The sequence below is a fragment of the Nilaparvata lugens genome, chromosome 1 (genome assembly GCF_014356525.2).
Source record: "Nilaparvata lugens isolate BPH chromosome 1, ASM1435652v1, whole genome shotgun sequence".
Classification (NCBI taxonomy): Eukaryota; Metazoa; Arthropoda; class Insecta; order Hemiptera; family Delphacidae; genus Nilaparvata; species Nilaparvata lugens.
In genome coordinates this window covers 53,579,094-53,599,920 of record NC_052504.1, presented here as the reverse complement: position 1 = coordinate 53,599,920, position 20,827 = coordinate 53,579,094, and the positions used below count along the sequence as shown (strand labels likewise).

The window sequence follows — 20,827 nt, the reverse complement described above, 5'->3', positions numbered from 1 at the left end:
CTGTTCTATTATTGCTTTCTACCTGATTCCACTCAACCTCAATAATATTGTTCTGATAATTGATAAATATGTTTAATAATATTATTATTATTAATATAATAAAAGTATTGTTTCAATAATTGATTATTATCATTAATATAATAATAGTATTGTTTTGGTAATCAATAAATATTTTTATTTTCACAAACTCTGTATAATTTATAATGGTGAATGTGAAACAGCTGCATCAAAGAAATTATCTCAAAAACATATGTTTAGGAAAACCATAGTTTTGAACTTCGTTTTCCTGATCAATGTATAAGCCTACACGTGGCATGTATTATTAATTTTTCAGCTAGAACAGTTTTTTGAGACTGCTAAATAAACGTCTACAGTTTTATCAATGCTGTATCGGCAATATGAAAACGCATGCAGTTAATATGTATTTAAATAATGGTGTTGATATTTACATGATAATTATTCTCTACCATTTTTATTTAATTGAAATTTCAAAATTATTCAAGCCTTGATAGAATGATTGACTCACTGTACAGTCATTCGAAAATTTTAATATTGAAATGAGGGGTATTTTGGCAAGCTGAACAAAAAAAGAAGGTCCTATGTACCTTTTTGATATTATTTCTTCAAATGAAAAAAGGGTTTTGTGGGATGTCAAAACTCCCCCTGAAAGAGAACTATTCATTTTATCCTATCTTTTAGTAAAATAACAATGATTTCTGCATTGAATAACATCTATCTTGCCAACAAGAATTTAGATATGACCTATACTTTAGATTTATACAGAGTGATTCATAATTATGGTAAAATAATTTAATACGTGATAGTAGAGGTAAAAATAAGAAAAAAAGTTCTCATAAACATATATCCATAAACGCTTCATTGGCGAGCTATACAGAGTGAAAGATTTCGCCCGGAATTCAGTTCCTCTGGTGAATACACCGATGCTGAATTGTTTGGGGACTAGTTTTTGAAAAACTTATGCTGGATTCATATGAAAAAATATCTGAAAAATTAAATAAAACTAGTCTGGAAGCTGTAGTGTAAGTAGTTTTTGAGAAAAAAGTTGTAATATGCAAAAAATCTAAGTAGAAAAACACAGACTTCTACGTTTGATGCCCAATAATTTTCTTTAATGACCAGTAAACAAATAATTCTTCTTCTTCTTCTTCTTCTTCTTCTTCTTCTTCTTCTTCTTCTTTCTTCTTCTTCTTCTTCTTCTTCTTCTTCTCTTCTTCTTCTTCTTCTTCTTCTTCTTCTCTTCTTCTTCTTCTCTCTTCTTCTTCTTCTTCTTCTTCTTCTTCTTCTTCTTCTTCTCTTCTTCTTCTTCTTCTTCTTCTTCTTCTTCTTCATCTTCCTATATCTAAAAGGCTAAGCCCCGACAAACTGAAATCACACCACAGCCCAAACTACTAAGCCTAAAAACTTGAAATTTTGCACAATTGTCTATTGTAGCCTCAAAACATCCACTACAAAAGGATTTTCAGAAATCTGCCCCCCCCCCTGAGGGAGCTGGGCCCCCCAAAATTTTCACTTTTTAGCTGTTCATTGCACAGCAAAGTCATGAGGAACTTTTTCGTTCAGGAACGAAAAAAATCAGATCTATGCAGAAAAATTCCAATCAGGAGCACAGGGGGGTTCAGGAGAGGGCACTTTTCGAAAATTTTGATGTAAAATCACACTACTGCTCAAACTAATAGGCCTACAGATTTAAAACTTTGCACAAATATTCTTCAAACATGCTAGATGCGCACTATGAACGGATTTTGAGATATTTTGCCTCTAAGGATTTCAAAGGATGAAAAAGGATCCTATTAAGTAAGCTTATGGTAAGATGAACTCCATATGGAACTGAGATAATTGACACATGATATTCTAACATATGTTGTAATCATTGGCAGGCCCGGCCCCAGGGGTGGGCGGACCGGGCGGCCGCACAGGGCGGCAGGTTTTGGGGGCGGCAAATTTAAAGGAACGGAAAATTTTAAAATACAAAAAAATAATAAATTCATAATATCAAATGTGAATGGTAAAATTATATAAGAAGCTTTTCAACCTCGAGCTAATGAAGACTTTTCTAAGATCAACAATGTCCCAGGAACGTCTGAGTGGTCTAGCGAACATAAAATAGTTCAGTCCCCAGATCTTGAAGAATTGGTGAAGGAATTTCCCCATGCAAAGGTTAGACGAGTTCTACTTAATTAAACAGGTGTGTTAAACAATCTTGTAGAAATTGAAGTTCTAATTACTTAGCAAGTTAAGTAGGCCTAATACTATGTTGCAGTCTACGTCTTAAGGCTGTGCAAAGGCTAAAAATAAACTTTCTTGTACTGGTGATATTTTTCAAAGTTTTTCGATTTGTACAGGTATATATCAAAATGAAAAAGTTTTCTTAGGAAAACATTTTCTTCCAATCATTACTTTCTGAGATATGAACGCCTAAAGTTTAAATTTTTGGGACAGGACATTTCGGTACGAGATAAATTCTTCATGGTATTGTTGATTGAATAAAACAAGAAAATTTTGAAACATTTTCTGAAAATATCAATTTTTTAAAAAGTTATTAAATTTACAAAAAAAAAGCTCAACTAAACACTATTTTTGGTCGGTTTTAGTAAATTGAATAACTTTCTCAAAAATTGATATTTTTAGAAATTTTTTTTTTATTAGATCAAAAATACCATGAAGAATTTATCCTTTGAATTTCATGGATTCATCTCGTACCGAATTTGAAATGTTCTGTCCCAAAAATTTAAACTTCAGGCGCTCATGTCTCAGAAAGTGATGATTGAAAAAAAATGTTTTCCTAAAAAACTTTTTCATTTTGATAGCTTGAGATCCTTAAGCGATCCTTGATCGTGTCCTCGCGCACCTCTCCTCTAGGAAATACTGAAATGAAGTGCAACTAACGGGTGATTCTCATATAACATAATCTCATGAGCTTATATCATTGTACGAAATATCACTGTGAGGACAATATAGATGGTGATGTGGTTGAAGCTAAAAATGAGGTGTTTTTCACAATACAATGAGCATTGTTGTCAAGTGTACATGGAAATCTATATGAGATAGAGCGCTCTACCTAGTCTCAGATTTTAGAGCACAAAATTACGCCCAGAGAGATTTTGAATTTTACATCTAGATTGTAATCGGGATATATTGTTGATCAAATACTAAATATGATCAAAATTGTTTGTTTTTTTTTTTAAATATCACTCATATTTGAAAAATCATAACTCAGTACTCATTGAAGGTAGAGAGTGCCGAATGATCTCATTTCATTCAGAATTTTATGATCTTAAAAAAGGCAAGAGCAAATTTTTCTGTCCGATCACTGATTTTGCAGGTAATAGCTGAAAACTGAAAATGAACCTAACTTTTTGGGCCACTCTGTATCAGCCCGAGGGAATTTTACATGAAGAATTTGGTTCTGAACCTCTCTCATGTATCCAAATAAAATATTAAAAAATCAGAACTACGATATAAATTGCAAGCAAACCCCCATTTTTATGTTTATATTGACTGGACTTTACTGTTCCCCAATATTCATATTCGTCAAATATTTGTTTAAATGTCAATAAATATTGTTAAACATAATTTTTTAGAGTTTGTTGAGACTCTGTGGTGTCGCATCACAAAGGAGACACAATAGTAACGCTGGTTACACACTGGGCGGTTTCTGCCGCGGCGGCGAAATAGTCGTCGCCGCCTCGAAAAAAAAATTCGAGCTTACACATTCAGCGGAAAAAATACCGCCAAACATCGAGCGAAAAAATTACCGCCACGTATGATCAGTAGCCAAAATAATTCTTGTAGTTCTTCATCGCAAATGTGTTGTGACTTATCTGTTTCATTAGTGTTCAGTTAATTGTATTTTGCACATTTTTCAAAAGTATATATTATTAAGTGTTCAACTTAAAATGGAAAGGCAACAACTTTTACCACTTTTGTTGTACCGTCGAAGGAAAAGAAGACAGAAGAGAAATCGCCTTACTTGGATTCACTGAAATGAACGTTTTTATTGAATCGACAGCGATATACAACATATTGCAGTTTTTTCCTTGTCATCCAGAGTTTCAAAATCCTCCCTAATCTCCATACACACTTCCTTCCACGAATTCCTTGTTGCATCTCGATCCTTAAATATGTCGAGGGTTTTGTCCCACAAAACTGGCCTCTGTTCTACAAATGATATTAACAACTCATTGTCTATTAACTTACTAATTTTCTCAAACTCGTCAACCACAAACACTTAAATCAATAAATAAATGTTATAAACAACTTACAAACTTTAGAACAAGACACAAATTAAAAGGCTGATTTTCAAAGACCTCTGACTTGGAGCAACTGGGAAAGACGACTGATCAGCGGCGATGGTAGACAACCGCCAAATGTGTTAACGCCCCTATTGTTCACGTACGCCACTGCGTAGACAAGAACGGCAAAAACACCGCCAGCCGCAGTGGCAGTGGACGGCTGCACAGCTGTCGCCAACGGCAATATAGCCGCGCGGCGTTTCTGCCGCCCAGTGTGTAAGCTTCCATTCAAGTCCATAGACAACTGCTAGAACGGCGGCGACGGCGAAATCACCGCCCCGGCAGAAACCGCCCAATGTGTAACCGGCGTTAGGCAATCGCTCAAGGAGGGGTGGAACCCGGGATTAACAATTAAAGACGGGATATTTGGGGGTGGAGGGGGGAGGGCGGCAGTTGCCGATCTCGCCCAGGGCGGCAAAGTCCCTAGGGCCGTGCCTGATCATTGGAAAGCTTAAAACAATTTCATCAATTAGCTGATCGAATTGATTTTGCGTTGATTGAGAGCGCGAGCTTACCACGTGTTTGTTCCATCGTTGTATGCTTGGCCACTTCGGTTTGCGCCTTCTATCAGCTGTATATGGAGTCTCATACACTCCGATTAGAACAGAGCACAAAGGTTTTCTTTGGTTAGGAGTTTGTTGATAATTCTTTTTTCAAATTCAAATTTTATTGCCATCAAAAATCACATTGAAAACTTTCTTAATAGACAACAAGATTACAGAAACAAAATGTCAAACATATACCTACATTTATTTGTAGCACGGCCAGAAAAAGACAAACTTGAGTACTAGCCATGAGTTCATTCAATATAACTTAATATATATATATATTTTTTTTCTTAATATTCTGTGAATAAAAATTACTAGTTGATGAGAGATGCGAGTAATTCCTTATATTTGATCTGAATGCTTATTCATAATACAGTAGTTGGGGTCACTGCAATCAAAATTTTTTTATTCTGTACGGTAGCTAATAAATTTCATACGTATTAATTGTCCATAATGTATCCAGTGTCCATAATGGAAGTAATTGAACTACTCAAAATTATTGGCTTACTGGTCCCTCATAGATTCATAGTATTCCTGGTGATTGAGCCTGTCTTTTTCAGCGTTGTCTATTAATAATAAAGCTTAATTTACAACTAGCTTACCCAGCGAACTTTGTACCGCCAATGTATCTCATGTTACACTTGACTTTATTTGGTGAATCATGAAATTTATCTGACAATCAACATGTTCATTTACATCTCAATAAGGACTTTCTATGTGCTTAGGTCATGCAGCATTCATTATTCCGAAAACATATTATTCTTCTCAATCAATTGGTAGTAATATCTATCAGTAAAGTTTTCAATTAAAAAAAAAGGTTATATCAGTGTTTCAAAGAAAAATAATCAATGTTTTCATAGCTGTAGATTGTATTCTTTCCATTTTAGGATGAATATAAGCTAAGCTAAATTAAAAAAAAATAAATTATTCTTTCATTCTTCACTAATTAATGAATGCAATATGAATACTATACATATACACTATACAATATATATATACTCTCTTTCATTAGGTGAATAATTTTTTCAACATTTTCCAGTTTCTCAATGATAGGGTAGTGATAATTATTTGTAAAGGTCTTCTAAGGAACCGCCATTACCAACAGCTGGTACCAATCAACTACACATCAACTCCAAACTACCGTTTGGTAATACCAGTACACAATAATTTATCACAGGGTGATGTGTTTATTACAGCTGGTAACTTTAGATGCTGAATCATATTATCACAATATGATCTTGAATCATGATCATCTTTTCGTTCTTCAGTAGCCGCTCGGCCGAAAATTTCGAAAACATATGTCTGTAAAATGGATTAATAAATAATTATTATTAGCCCCCCTATTGAAATTTCTGTTCATCCCCAACAGTCACACATCACCAATATTCACACAACATATTCCCAAAGTTTTATGCCGTTATGTCAAGTAGTTTTCAAGTCTACAGGGAACAAACAAACATACAAACAAACACACAAACAGACATTCATTTTTTATAAATAGATTTCCATTCGGCTCAAACAAAATCCTCTCCTAAATGAAGGTAGAATGATAAGGATTCAGTTCTGTTGTTTTAACATTTTCTCAAATCACTTTCAAAAAGTTCATGTAGTACCTACTATTGTGTTTGAGACACTTCTTGCGCTATCATAGTTTCACCACTACTCTGTTCCACAGTCCTATCTCTTGCAGTCGTTAACTATATCTCTATAATAATCATATAAAGTAAAAAGCTGGCTTATGCACGTACGGGATAGGAAAATTATGTTTGACGCATCATCACGTCTGAACTACTGGACTAATTAACTTGAAATTTCGCTTATAGATTCTTAATTAACCAAGGATGGTTATAGGCCTTTTCTCAATTCTTCAAAATTTCATTACGTCAAGTTTTAAAATAGATCCTTGCGAAGCACGGGTTCTTGCTAGTAAGTTAATAAGTGAGACGCAGTATTTTTTAGTCTCATATAGTATTTATTGAGAACAATCGATTTTATAGATACCTAGCGATTTTCAAGACCAATATACAGGTCATTTTGAGCAAAAATTTCAATAGCATGATCCATCTTTTTTAAATCTTCTTGCAATTTCATTTTTTTATGTTGTGCTTCAGTTGAGTTAGTGACATCAGAAATGGAATTGAGATCTTTCATCATACTACTTCTTCCTTCCGTGTTGATGGAAAAGAAAATTGAATCAAAAGATAGTGAACATATCAATTATTATTTTAATAATAATTCATCCAAACGTGAGCTGTGAGATGTGTAGTTTGCGATTATATTGCTGTGATAACAAAAGTTGTACGGTACGGTACATTTTGTCAAGAATTCTTCATGATAATGAATTCCGATTTTCATAATGAGGATTATCATTTCATAGAAATATCAAGATCACCATGAAGTTAAAAGTGATGTCTATAACAAGGCACGTTTTTGAACTTCTACATTATGAACTTTAAAGATTTTGTTATCTCTTATCACGATCGAAATAACTGGTTGATTCACTTGGAAAGAGATTCACAATCACATTGACATTATATTATAACTTATCAGAAACTATCAAATCTAGTACAATACGGTAACTCAAGTTATTCAATGGAAAACAGTCACAGAAGCATATTCATATTTGAAAACACTAACTTACGAATCATGATCTGAGCCAAGTATTCATTCCGTTTATGCTCCGGGAGTGCGATTGTACCTCTTGGTCGATTCATATCCCGCTTCATCGATTTGTAATTTCCATTTCCACGTTTCTTACAATCACTATAAGAAATTTCCATTCAAGATGTTGTTCAAATTAGACAATTATTTCAAAGACTTGATTTTTAATGAGTATGGATTATTTCTCAGTTTTCTAATAAGTAGAAATGTCACACACTGGTTAAATATCTAAAAACACTAATGAACATGTTTTCTAATATATATAATATAGGGCTGAATCAAACTCTTAAAGCTCAGCTCAATAATATGATCAAGTCGTATTATTCATTGCTCTTTTATATTAATTTCAGGTAGTGAATATTGAAAATAATATTTATTATTAGGAAATATTCAACTAGACGTAGGTACTTTTAAATGATGATAGAAGTTTTGATTTTTAATGCCTATTCGAACTACTGTACGGTATCTTGGGAAGAGATTATTTGAAGTTCTAAAAATATTTTCCCCCACATAAAACTCCCAATCTATTGCCATCATTAGTGAGAGAGAGTCTATACTTTTGGAGAATATACAAATGATGACATTGAAATACTTAGCCTATTCGAAAATAATACTGAGCTAACGTACGGTATGTGAAATAAACATTATCAGTAGCCTACCCTTCCAGATTTTCAGCACCCTCTGGAGATATTCCTTTGTAATACTTGATGAACGCAGTACCTAGAGGTAAACTATAGGTTACCGTATATATTATGTACATATTCATTTTTATGAATCTTTTCGAGCTTGAATGGTGAGCCTATAAAGAACTGTCTAAATAAAGACATTACAGTAAGAGAAAATTCAAGTATTCATAATCTTTGAATATTCTCTAGATTCCACTTCTTAACAATGAAAATTACCCTGCACCTCTTGATTTGATTGATTTTGTAAAATACTATACTCATTTCAATAAATATATTATTAATATTCTCTTTGAACCTTATCTAAATAAATTCAAGATTGAACGGAGCTTTTACTTTTGCTGAAATACAGTTTGATGCCTTGCGAATGGTGACATTTTATTAGTATATCCAATTTCTTCACACAGTTTTTCAAAGTCTTCAATGTTCGACTGAAAAATTCGAGGTTTCAAGTTATACGGCTTAATTATGATATCAAGGATCTTCTATTATCTTTCTTTTGTACTAGTTTATGTGAGTCAATGTTATTTCAAAATTACGTATTCTCATCAAACTCTACAGGAAACAAACTAAAAAGAATAAACAAACTAAACCTGTAAGGAAAGCTAGTCTTGCGTAAAATTAACCTTTTAATTGAGTCCAAATAAATTTTTTATTCCATTAACAAGTAGAGGAAGAATGAGAATTTTTGCTAAGAGTAAATAGCAATTCGACTATAACTGATCGATGAACCAATGTGATACCGTACCTTATTTTTTGATTGGATAATTTCATGATAAATGAACTTGATTATTAACACCAAAAGCGCCAATTACCGTATCCCTTCAAAAGCATATCTAGACAAAAATTGTACAACTGCCATTTCAATGTAGTCTACAGTAAAAGTATACAGTGTCATCAACCTTTACATTAATATTTCTATTTCTCTATTAACTTTTTAAAACTGTAAAATTTGCCACACTGTTCAATGATAATAAGGCTTGATATAGTAAAGAAGCCTATAGTGACTAAAATATTAATGAATATAGTTGAAAATTTAGCTTATTGATTCTTTAGAATACTTTTCATTCAATCTATGCTAAAAACGTACTTATTCAATAATTGATGAAGGCATAAGCTTTCTGAGACCTGAGACTTTCTATAGTCTTCAAGCTAGTAGGCCTAGTACAAGTTGTAGCCATGTTTGCTATTTATTATTTAATTAGTATACCTGTATTTCACTCATCAAGAGATACACACTAAATTTAGAAAAATCAGCTTCTCTTGGAATCCCCCACAGAATTTATTTTGAGCTAAAAAAAGTAAATTCGTATGGCTTTTGTTGGTGGGGAGTCCCTTGCTTTATTTTGAGCTGAATTGATTCTAGTGATGGACCATTGTTTAAAGGAACTAAGTTTCAATCACATGAGTCTCAAAATTGACTCTCTTCAAAGACCTATCTGAAGAATTCTGCTATCTTAGTCCCTAGGCACTAGACCATATTGTCTAGCCAATAATAATTATCATTGTGCTATTTTTTTCAACATTAATATACTTTTTTGGCTTGACTAATAATAAATAAAAAATATTATATTGGAAGCCAATCGATCCTTGTGATTCAATAAAATTATTATGGTTTGATCTGGCAAAAAAATATTGGTCTCATTTCGGTGAGGGCTACATTCTTGGAGAAGGATGTATCCGGCGAGCGAGGATATATCCTTATACCCCCTGGATACTTTACTGAAAATAGTCTACTAGAGTAATCTTCGGTAGACTACAATGGTATTATAAGTGGAATACAATAATGATTTCTAAGTCCCGTTTGAAATGAAAATTATAATTAATGTACATTGACAATATTACAAACGGCACTCACTGTAGGCCTACTTTGACCTTGGCTAATGTTTCCAATACTTTTTATCATTTCAATGTTTTTCTGTCTCTCAATTTGTATTGCATTTGTGTTATTTCTGGGCGCTTGTTTGTTCATGATAGAATTTTTTTGAAACCTGGAATTATTATTCATTTGATACCTCTTCATTGGTTCCTTTCTTATGTCATTTTTAAATGTATTGCTGGGAATGTTTGATTTTGGAGCAATAACATTGGTCTTAGGTTTGATATCTGTTTGTGAGCTCTGTTCGCTGGTATCATGAGTCTTGACAGATTTTCCATTACTTGGATATCTGAAGAGGACTGTGCTGCTTATTGACTCACTGGCTTCTTCTGCTGTTTGGCATCCTTGAAATTAAAAATTTGCATGAATTATTATTCCATTGAAATTGAGAATTGAATTGAACTGAATTGAATTCATTGCCAAAAATTACAAATACATATTTTTACAATACAATATAAATAACATTGATTGTAACTTAAGTGCATCAATAACATCAATGTAATACTTGGCACTGCCAACATAAGATACCTTGTGTGTTGGCAATTATCAACATAGAGAAAGAGAAAGTAGAAAAATCTAGCGAATTAAACCTATGTATATTGTAGTAGTCCAGTCAAGGAAAGGTTATAGAGGGAAATCTTTGGAAGACAATTTTTGACCCCACAGTTCTGTTTAGGGTAGTAAGGAGGTGAACATATCAAAAGTACCCACCCCTACCTCCTGTGTAAAGGGGTGGGGGTGGTTCAAAGGTGCCATTTTTTTGTTTTCTCGCATAAAACTCAAAAACTATGCAACCTAAGGACTTGACTGTCATATAACAAAATTAAAGCTTACATAATTTCCTACAATATCAATTCACAACGTTTTTCATATCTCCTCTAGTTTTCGAGATATACGCTCTTGAATGTGTGACATTTTTGAAAAAAGCATGTTTGCCACCAATTTTTTCTATTTTTGCTCTTATAACTTTTTAAAAATCGACAGGAAAAATCCATGCTGATTATAAGCTTATGAGGCATTTAATCCTCTTCAATTTTATGTATAATTTCACGCTTTTACGAATTTCCTTACACCTTTTACAGCAGCTTTAGTGTGAATTCTCCATTTTTTGCAACAATAGACCGACCAATTGACAAAGGAATTTGTAGAGAATGTTTTAAACAAAATTTTTGACTTTGCAGCTTTGTTGAGACTAGTTGGGAGGAGAACATATCAAAAGTCCCCATTCCTAACTCATGTGCTAAGTCGCTTAAAAGTTGCATTTTTCAGCGTTTTGCTTCCACGCTCATATCTTGAGAACAATGCGTTCAACCGACTTAAAAAACTATTCAATTTATAAATTATTTTTATTTTCACTATTATTAATACAATTCACCTATCAAAAAAGTAATACATCATGATATACGGTACTATAAACCATGAGCCACCATGAAACTGAAAGTATAGGGGTACTGAAAACTAAGTGAGAATGCAACTCAACGATTAATTTTTGAAGTAAAATATTACCCCACCACTGATTGAAGCCCAGTTTCAAAAACACAATTCGATTAATTTAGGTAGTAATAGTCAAACTATCTCAATTTAATCAACTATAAATTCAACTAAGAAAAAAAACGCTTTCCTGGTGAGTCTGAAGATGACCAACAACACATCGTTACGTCGTCACTGCTAAAAAGTAAGTTTTTCCTCTTTCCAATTCAAAAGTGTTTTTTTTTTTAGGCTTCAACACAGGAAACTTTAATTACTTATTATTCAACTAAATTTATTGATTTACTCAAAAACTCAGAATGAAATATCGGACAAATGTTACCTTCATTTTTGTACGCTTTTGAATGATTTGGTGGACGGAATATTGTTTTTACAATTTCAAATTCTTTTGGTGGTACCTTCTTCGGAGTCTTTGCTGATGTTTTGTTCGATGTCGGATTTTTAGTTGGTACCTATAATAATTCAGAAATATGTTTAAAGAAAATAAGAAATGAACATACCTACATGCTATACATGAAATTTTTTGGACAATATTCGACAAAGATTGAGGGTAGGCCTATAATAATTTTATTTGGGCTATGCCTACGGTATAAACAGAGAGCTTCTACAATATTGAGATTAAAAAGACCAAAATAAATAAAATTGAAAGTATACGGAATCTTTTAGGGCTACTCAAAATCTTGTTCCAATTTGTTTACGTTTTCCATTTAAACACTTAAAGGGGCCTTAGTGGTGGAACATGTCGCATCAATAATAAAACAAAAAGGATACTAAAACGTGTTTCATTTTGCTGAATTGAAATAGTTACCGGTATTATGGCAATTATACATTAGCCTAACCTACATAATATAGAAGAAATATTAGTACTATTCTTTATTTCTGGAAAATCATACTCACTCTTTGTGGTTTAACATTACAAACTGTTTTATTGCCAATGTTAGTTTGAGCATTCTCTTGCAAATCTAAACTATCCAGTGAACTTCTGGAGGATTCACTTTCAAGTGATGATGAATTGCTATTGCATGTTGATTTCTTCCTCAAACGTGATTCCGATACATTTCTTGATACCTTGATATTCTCAATAAACTTCTTCATACAAAGTGAAACTGCATTATCGTTGGGAAGATTCAATTGCGATTTGGTCGATAGTCTATCAGCTCTTGGATTCCTATTTTCTTGGCCAATTTTCTTGATGGACTTCTTAGTGGTAGATTTGACACTTTTCAACTGTGAATTTACATGAAAACAAGTTCGAAATAATATTTTTCATAGTACATCTTGCAAGGCCACAAGTAAAAACAGCATGAATCACAGTACATAATTAAAATTTTCTTGTGACAACAGTAATCTAGTGCATGTTAGCCATTATTATGTCTGTTCGAATTTATGATTTGAACAACTCGAGTTGACAGAGAATAAATCCAATTCAGCCTACGCCTACAATATGAATACGTCCCACAATAATGAGAAAACAGTATTGTTTCATAATAATCATATAGAGAAAAAAGAACTAGGCCTATCCAGAATCTCAGCTAATTTGTGTACGGTATAAGGAAGTGTAAAGTCTTTATTCAGTAGCGGAGGTCTTGAAAAACTATTCAAACACTGAACATGAATTATTGGACAAAACTATCAAATTATTTTACTTGTGTACTGATTATTCAATAAGATTGTATTCAGATGAAAATGATTTGTGAATAAAATATTCTTGGTTTTTGGTTCTTTTAAATCATCAATTCCACAAAAATACTCTATTAATTTAATGCTGATATGATTATTTTATTGCTCGAACTTTCTAGCACAAATTTTATAATATCTATAATGAATTTCAATAGACAATAGCCAATATAGATTGAGGCAATATAGGTATAGGCCTCTCTCACCCGCTGATTATTGGTCGCAGTCGCATTCTTCTGAATGGATTCATCCTCTGGTTGTTTTGCTTTTGACTGAATATGTCTTATTTTCTTCACATTTGCTTTTATGTAATTTTTCCTCTTCAATTTCTTAGAATTACCTGGAAGAAAACGAATAATGAATTTTATCATTATGGGCTCACTCGTTATGATAATACTCTTAATAGTAGGCCTATGCTTATTTTAAGATTTAGGAAAAATTTAACAGTCAATGTGAACACTTTCTTTTAGATATAATATACTAGTAGTTCTGTGAACAGTAGATCTCGCGTAGTTATAAACCGCAGCCTCCTCTTATACTGTCCATCAGAGTAAATCCTTTCTGTATGTCGTGTCGGCGAGATATCGGTGTGAAAACGGCTAATGGCTTTTGGGGTTGGTGTATCAAAAATGCTAACATCAAAAGCTAATCTCCTTCAAGACATACTGGCAACAGGACAGCTCGAGTTCAAAGCAGAGAAAGTTCGAGAGACAATACTATGTTATTTTAGTTATTAATTGCATGCGTTATTGCACGCAATCAATAGTTCATTTGATAGTGCATAGTGCATAAAAATTGCATTCAATGAAGCATGCAATTAATAGTCTACACAGGTGCTGATTTTTTATCAAGTTACATTGAGATATTGAATTTCATGCGTCATGAGGTCATGACATGCAATTTATAATCCACTCGACAGCTGATTTATGATGAATAATTCTATAGTCTAATTTTTACTCTAATATTGGCGTATGAAGGAGGCTCATTTTCCTTCTATATTAACCTTGGAACGCAAAATTTCCAAAAACCTTGTATATACATAGACGCGCAATTTAAAAAGGAGCATACCTGTCAAATTGTATGAAAATCTATTAACGCGTTTCGCCGTAAATTCGCAACATATAAACATTCAAACATAAAGAGAAATGCCAAACCGTCGACTTGAATCTTAGACATCACTTCGCTCGGTTAATGAGGCCTAGCAATCTTGGATTTAGATGATGAGAGGGTAAAAGGATGACACTTCTCCACTTCCACAAAATTGCAAAAAGAAAAATGAAATCAACGAAAAAAATTTTGATAAAACCGACCTTAAAAAATGTTACTAAACCCATAAAAGTTTAGACTTGTTATTATAATACTCCTGAAATTGGTTTATAATATTTTTTTACTAAAAGACCTACTTCCTTATGTTGCATTTGTGGAAATAAATTCAATACCATTATAGAGAATAGTATTATATATAAACATTTGATTAGATGAAAACCTATCTGATTGCGGATGTGATCACATTGGTATTTATCAGGATAAGGAAAACACTGTACTAACCTATAAAAGTCAAGTACAAACACAATATATTATCAATCCAGACGGGAATTTCATACCTGATTTATGAAACTCCAAAGATACGCCCAAATTGGCGTTTTCAAGCCCTTTTCCAAGTTTTTTCTACTTTTCCAAATTTTGATTAGAGAAAAAAACTAAAATTGAAGGTGTAGATAAGAATATATTTTAACATTATACAATTTTAAACTGAATGAAACACAAGTAAAATATGATGATAGAAATGATCCAATGCCCTTGATAAAAATAAAAATCCTATAGAATAGCTCACCATTCAAAATTATCATTATGTGAATGGAAATGTATTTTTCATCATTTTTCTGATATTTCATTGAAGATTGATGAAACCTGTCAGGATAGATGTCAAATCAACAACTTTGAAAAAATTGAGACTGTCTCAGTACCGTACCCAATGTATTACAATACCTATTCTATAGGGAGGTTATAATTGAAGTGGAGAAAGATAGGAGACGACGTTGCCTAGCGACTGTCTTGTCAATGCCTTCTATAGACTTATTATACTTATTATTATTACTAATGCGATACAGGCTTATTGATGTAATTCAACTGTTCATTCTCATGAAAAAAAAATAAAAAAAATTATTTTTCAATAATTTTATAATGAATTTTCATAATTAAGATGAAATATTTTGTTGATTTATTATTAATTCTACATTGTTGAAAGACTATCTGGCAACAGAGCAAAGCGAGAAAGAGATAGCGCTATCCACTTTGTTCAATGTTGCCTATCATTGGATGGTAGCAATACCATTGCCAATCAAACACTGCCATTATAACGTGAACCTCACTATAGGTACCTTGACGGTACCGGTACCACTCTGCCGGTACTGCTAACTATTTGAAACAATATAAGCTACTGTATCTATAGCCTATAACTATGTACTCGAATGAATTATTTCAATATAAAAATGATTAATTACTAGTTATAATTATTCAATAATGAAAATATATATTTATCACAACAAACTCAGGTTGAAGAGTGATATTATGAATGGTTATGGTGAATTTGAATAATGTATCATATATTATTAATGTTGCCGTGTGAAATCAAATCCAACCAAACTTTATTTCGCCATAATTATAAAAAAATACAATAGAAATGGTAATCCTTAATGAAAAGTTATGCAACATAAAATAAAGCATTAGGCGCTGCCTGCAAAACCATAGTTTAAGTGCTGACAGCGAGTATCAATAATAGGCTATAGCCTACATTTTCAATATAAAAATTTCAATACAGAAATAAATAAATGGAACAAGAAAGAATATACATATGAATGAGAAATATAAATAAACAGAATATAGATAAAGATGAAAAATAAGTGTAATAAATATGTAATGTTAAATAGTTATTTGTATATCTAGAGTGAAAAGTGCTGTTTTTTCTCCCTGAGGGAAAAGTTTAAAGCCCGAGGCGAAGCCGAGGGCAACAATTTTCCTGAGGGAGAAAAAACATTTTTCACTCGTGATATACCAACAATTTTCCTCCACCTACATTTTTATAAAACGCTGTGGCTACAGTTACGGTAACCGTAGCTCCAGTTCGCGTTCCGGTCAACATTTGCGCATGCGCGGCTACCGCTATTTACATGTGCATTGTGGTGTTGGTGGTTTTTGGTCACATGGTTATGATTTCTAAGTAACCTATCATTTCAATGTTTCGATCATGAAGTTAACATCCTTCCAGGATTTAGAAAAATATAGTAGTCAAAAATGAAAAAATAATGAATTAGCTTGTATATTATAAATTGAAGTACAAATTAAATGTACTCATGGTGGTGTTATAAAAAGTAACTCCAAGTGACATCGACCAAAAAAAAGTAAGTTTAAGGAAGAAGCTATGCGAAGAGCCTTTAAACGAATCATCATAGACCTAAGCTATTTATTACCTAAACTCAGGATTGTTTTTGGTGGGGTGTAGGGGATTCTGTACTCGAAACCACGAGAGATAGATTAAGAAACATCTTCAGAAGTGATACTTTCAGTTTTAGTTGGTGTTCAATTTTCAGCTGCTCTAATATAATAATTATGCTCTATTCAGATGTGCTACACCATACATCCGCATATATACGCACTAAGCTTACCTTGTCCAAATACAGCATCGTAATGCGTATATGGATATACAGGGTGTTTCAGAAGTAGTGTCGAGAATTTTAGGGTATTGTACCTGGATGCTAGGAGACTACAAATGTCATATTTGAAGTGTCCAAAACTCAGCGGTTATCCTTATAGCTGCCATTTTGTTTTTTTCACTTAAAAATTTTTATCTCAAGAACGAAATGTTGTATTGATCTGAAATTTGGCATGAATATTTATGCTATAAAGACTCAACTATAAAAAATAAAAAAAAATTTTTCGTTGAAATTTTTCAAAATGGCGGCCTTTTTAAATTTTTGATGGCGAATATCTCAAAAACCGTCCATTTTACAGAAAATTTACAAGAGACAAAAAAGTTAGCAAATTTTTTCACGATTCCATGATACCTAATTTATTAAGATTGGTCGAAGAATAACAGAGAAATTAATTTTTTTCGTACTGCATGCATGACCACTTTTCACCATTTAAAGATCAATATTAATTTTTTAATTCCAGATGTATTTAAGATGAAGCTTTGAAACTCGGTATGGCTCCATATGGGCAAACAGATGATTTTACAATGGTTTTCAGATGATAATGTTTGTCTTGTAAAAGTATTGTTGTTTCATTAAAAGTAAAGAACCAGATGTAGTGCTTCCTATTTCTTAGTCTCACGTTTCCTAGGTCTTATTTCTATCTTAAATTTCCAGTTTCAATATTTTCGGAAAGAACGGTTTTCATGAAATTATAAAAAAAATTAATATTGATCTTTAAATGGTGAAAAGTGGTCATGCATGCAGTACGAAAAAAATTAATTTCTCTGTTATTCTTCGACCAATCTTAATAAATTAGGTATCATTGGAATCGTGAAAAAATTTGCTAACTTTTTTGTCTCTTGTAAATTTTCTGTAAAATGGACGGTTTTCGAGATATTCGCCATCAAAAATTTAAAATGGCCGCCATTTTGAAAAATTTCAACGAAAAAATTTTTTTTTATTTTTTATAGTTGAGTCTTTATAGCATAAATATTCATGCCAAATTTCAGATCAATACAACATTTCGTTCTTGAGATAAAAATTTTTAAGTGAAAAAAACAAAATGGCAGCTATAAGGATAACCGCTGAGTTTTGGACACTTCAAATATGACATTTGTAGTCTCCTAGCATCCAGGTACAATACCCTAAAATTCTCGACACTACTTCTGAAACACTCTGTATATATAGGGAGTACAATGCTGTATTTAGACAAGGTAAATTCAAATTTAAAGGCAAGGCAATTCAAATTTACAATTTGAATTTGAAACATCTTCAGAAGTGATACTTTCAGTTTTAGTTGGTGTTCAATTTTCAGCTGCTCTAATATAATAATTATGCTCTATTCAGATGTGCTACACCATACATCCGCATATATACGCACTAAGCTTACCTTGTCCAAATACAGCATCGTAATGCGTATATGGATATATATAGGGAGTACAATGCTGTATTTAGACAAGGTAAGCTCCGGTAATGAGTGCTGTGACAAACGAAGTTTGTTAGCGCATGTGCAAATGAAGTCATAACTTTACCGGAACGCAAACTGGAGCTATGGTTACTGTAACTGTAGCCACTGCGTTTATAAAAACTGCAGATAAAATTTTTTTTTGAAAACGTATGTGACCAAACAATGTGTTACAACATAATCTAAAAAGTGAACAGAAACAGCTGGCTTGTAATCACAGTTCTCCGCCGTCAGCGCTAACTGTCGGCAAAAGTTGTAACAACAATGGCCGCCACAACTACAGCTATAATGAAGTTCCCGTTTTAAATTTGAATAATTTATTAGGAATATTCGTTGGCTGGTATTTTGAATAGCATGGAATATGAAAAAATATTTTCCTCCACCTAAGGTACTGTCTAAAGTACTTACTTTACTCCCAGCAACATAATACTAAAGTGTCACTTTTTCGCTCTCGGTAGTAAAAGACTGAAAAACTCCCTAGGGAGGAAAAGTGACTCAATTTAAATAACATGGGAAGCATTTCTATTTTAAGAACTTACATTGTAATAGGTAAGAAGGTCTAAGCTCAGATGAGGAAGCATATAGAGTAGTCAGTCATTGAGCCAACTAAATTCAATACCTCAACCAGATTTGATCAACATAATATGAAATATATGCTTGTATGCTAAAATTATTACAAACTTCATATCACTATAATGAAAAAATGTATAATGTAATTTGAAGCATTACCTAAAATACAATAATTCACTGTTATTTAATGCTGATTTCTATTATGGTAAGTGGCTAAGGAGATAAAATAACGACAATTATTATATTTGTGTATTGAAAAAAATACAAAATAGAAGACAAATATAAATCCAATATAATGAATATTATATTTTTTTTCAAATTAAAAGAAATTCACAAAGGTAATTGCAATAAATAAAACATATCTACAGATAATTAGACAAATGTGGCTTTAAATAGTGCATTATACCTATGTGTAAATGAATTGAGTGCATTTATTTATTATTTTTAAAAACTTGACATTTCGCATAATTTAATTCGATAATATTTTCCAAACATTTTTGGCAAAATATTTTAATTCTTTCAATAATTGAATAAACTGAAATAGGTAAACCAAAAATAATGGATTGTGGCCAAGTCAGGCGATTTTGTATAATGAATTCGTCTTTTCAATAATATTTAATTATTAATTTTAAGTTATATTAGAAGCAAAAGTTTAAAATTTGTAACAAAACTTACGTGCTAATCGTTGACCTTGCATAGCTATAGAATTTAAAAAAAAAAGAAAATTGAAAAAACTTTTTAATTAACCAACTAATTTACAGCAATAAAAGTAGTTCTAGACCTGTAAAAATGTTTATTATCTAGATAAAAATATGTACAGTATGTAATAAATCATATGATCTATATACTCCAGCATGTAAACCTTTTAATTTGAAATTATTTTTTTGCATTTCAATAAAAATACTTATTTGATGAAATTATAACAAGAAATAATTGGTTTCATTGATGTTGTTTATTTTTTTAGTCAAGATTTTCACATTAAAAGCATTTAATTTTTCAAAGTTGAGCTTATAAAAAATTATTATTTGGGTTTGAACACTGATTATTATTATTTATTTCACTAACTCACTCGTGTTGATGAAGAAGATTAATCTAATATAAACAAAGAAGATATTTCTTGGTGAGGTACATAGTTTATATTATTCAGCTTCAGAGAAAATTTTGAGTATGCATGTTAGCACAGTTAAATACAATATACACTGTAATGGGGTATTTAAAATAGGTGTATTTTGGGGTTATATTATGTATGGTGGAGTGATGGTATTATAAGGTTGTGAGAACAACCCTAGACATTATGGTAACAATTTATAATAGGGGAATCGCTTGGCTTGCGAGAGGTTAAATTGATCTAACTCTATAACTCATGAGAAAGGAACTATATTTTAAAATAATAAACAAAACAGTTATATTTTGGAGAACTAAGTAATCGATTTAATCAAATTGTAACTCAAAATGAAACTGGAAACTTAAATAAAAATAATATTGAGAAAACTTTTTAAAAAAACAATAGAATAATTACAGGATTTGCCTTCAATAAAAAGATGAATAATATATAATAATAAAATTGATAATATTAGCTCACTGAACTCACTGAACCAGGAAAATGGTGTCTCGGAAAAGAAGGGTAGAGCCGGGCCCGATTATCTGCAGTAGATAGCTCCAGGTCCCGTCCTCGTAACCGACTGACTAGAGCCTCTCATTTTTTCCATAATTTTACTTGTCATGAATTTTCACCGTCGTCAACAATTTATCTATTCATTGTGAAAATTCATGACAAATAATAAAAATTATGTAGTTCTATTACATCCCCGGGTCCCCCTAAACTTCGACCCGAAGTTATCGAAAAAACGG

General features: G+C 32.1%; 2 protein-coding genes across 14 annotated transcripts in view; one reads left to right on the top strand and one right to left on the bottom strand.

Moving 5' to 3' along the window:
- LOC111056193 overlaps positions 1-20,827 on the top strand; it is a 74,127-nt gene that overhangs the window by 39,705 nt on the left and 13,595 nt on the right. Inside the window, exon 1 of one of the 7 annotated variants that reach the window (XM_039436631.1) lies at positions 16,379-16,650. The exons of 1 other annotated variant lie outside the window; for it this stretch is intronic. Coding sequence is in view for 1 of the 6 variants with exons in the window: in XM_039436608.1 (XP_039292542.1) it covers positions 20,144-20,149 (6 nt within the window). In the remaining 5 variants the exon portion in view is untranslated. Of the gene's footprint in view, positions 1-16,378; positions 16,651-19,843; positions 20,150-20,827 lie in introns of those variants that run through there. 5 more of the 7 variants (XM_039436619.1, XM_039436614.1, XM_039436650.1 and 2 more) reach the window with 5 other exon arrangements.
- LOC111056195 (nuclear pore complex protein DDB_G0274915) overlaps positions 6,818-20,827 on the bottom strand; it is a 65,688-nt gene continuing 51,678 nt past the window's right edge. The window contains exons 1-8 of one of the 7 annotated variants that reach the window (XM_022343530.2): positions 19,652-19,778; positions 13,456-13,589; positions 12,470-12,799; positions 11,895-12,024; positions 10,064-10,428; positions 8,542-8,636; positions 7,503-7,624; positions 6,818-7,026 (exon numbers count right to left, since the gene is read on the bottom strand). In XM_022343530.2, the coding sequence (XP_022199222.2) occupies positions 6,863-7,026; positions 7,503-7,624; positions 8,542-8,636; positions 10,064-10,428; positions 11,895-12,024; positions 12,470-12,799; positions 13,456-13,589; positions 19,652-19,673 (1,362 nt within the window). In that variant the 5' untranslated portion in view covers positions 19,674-19,778 and the 3' untranslated portion in view covers positions 6,818-6,862. Of the gene's footprint in view, positions 7,027-7,502; positions 7,625-8,503; positions 8,637-8,953; positions 9,042-10,063; positions 10,429-11,894; positions 12,025-12,469; positions 12,800-13,455; positions 13,590-14,853; positions 14,983-15,083; positions 15,235-19,651; positions 19,779-20,827 lie in introns of those variants that run through there. The other 6 variants (XM_039436576.1, XR_005572297.1, XM_039436588.1 and 3 more) reach the window with 6 other exon arrangements.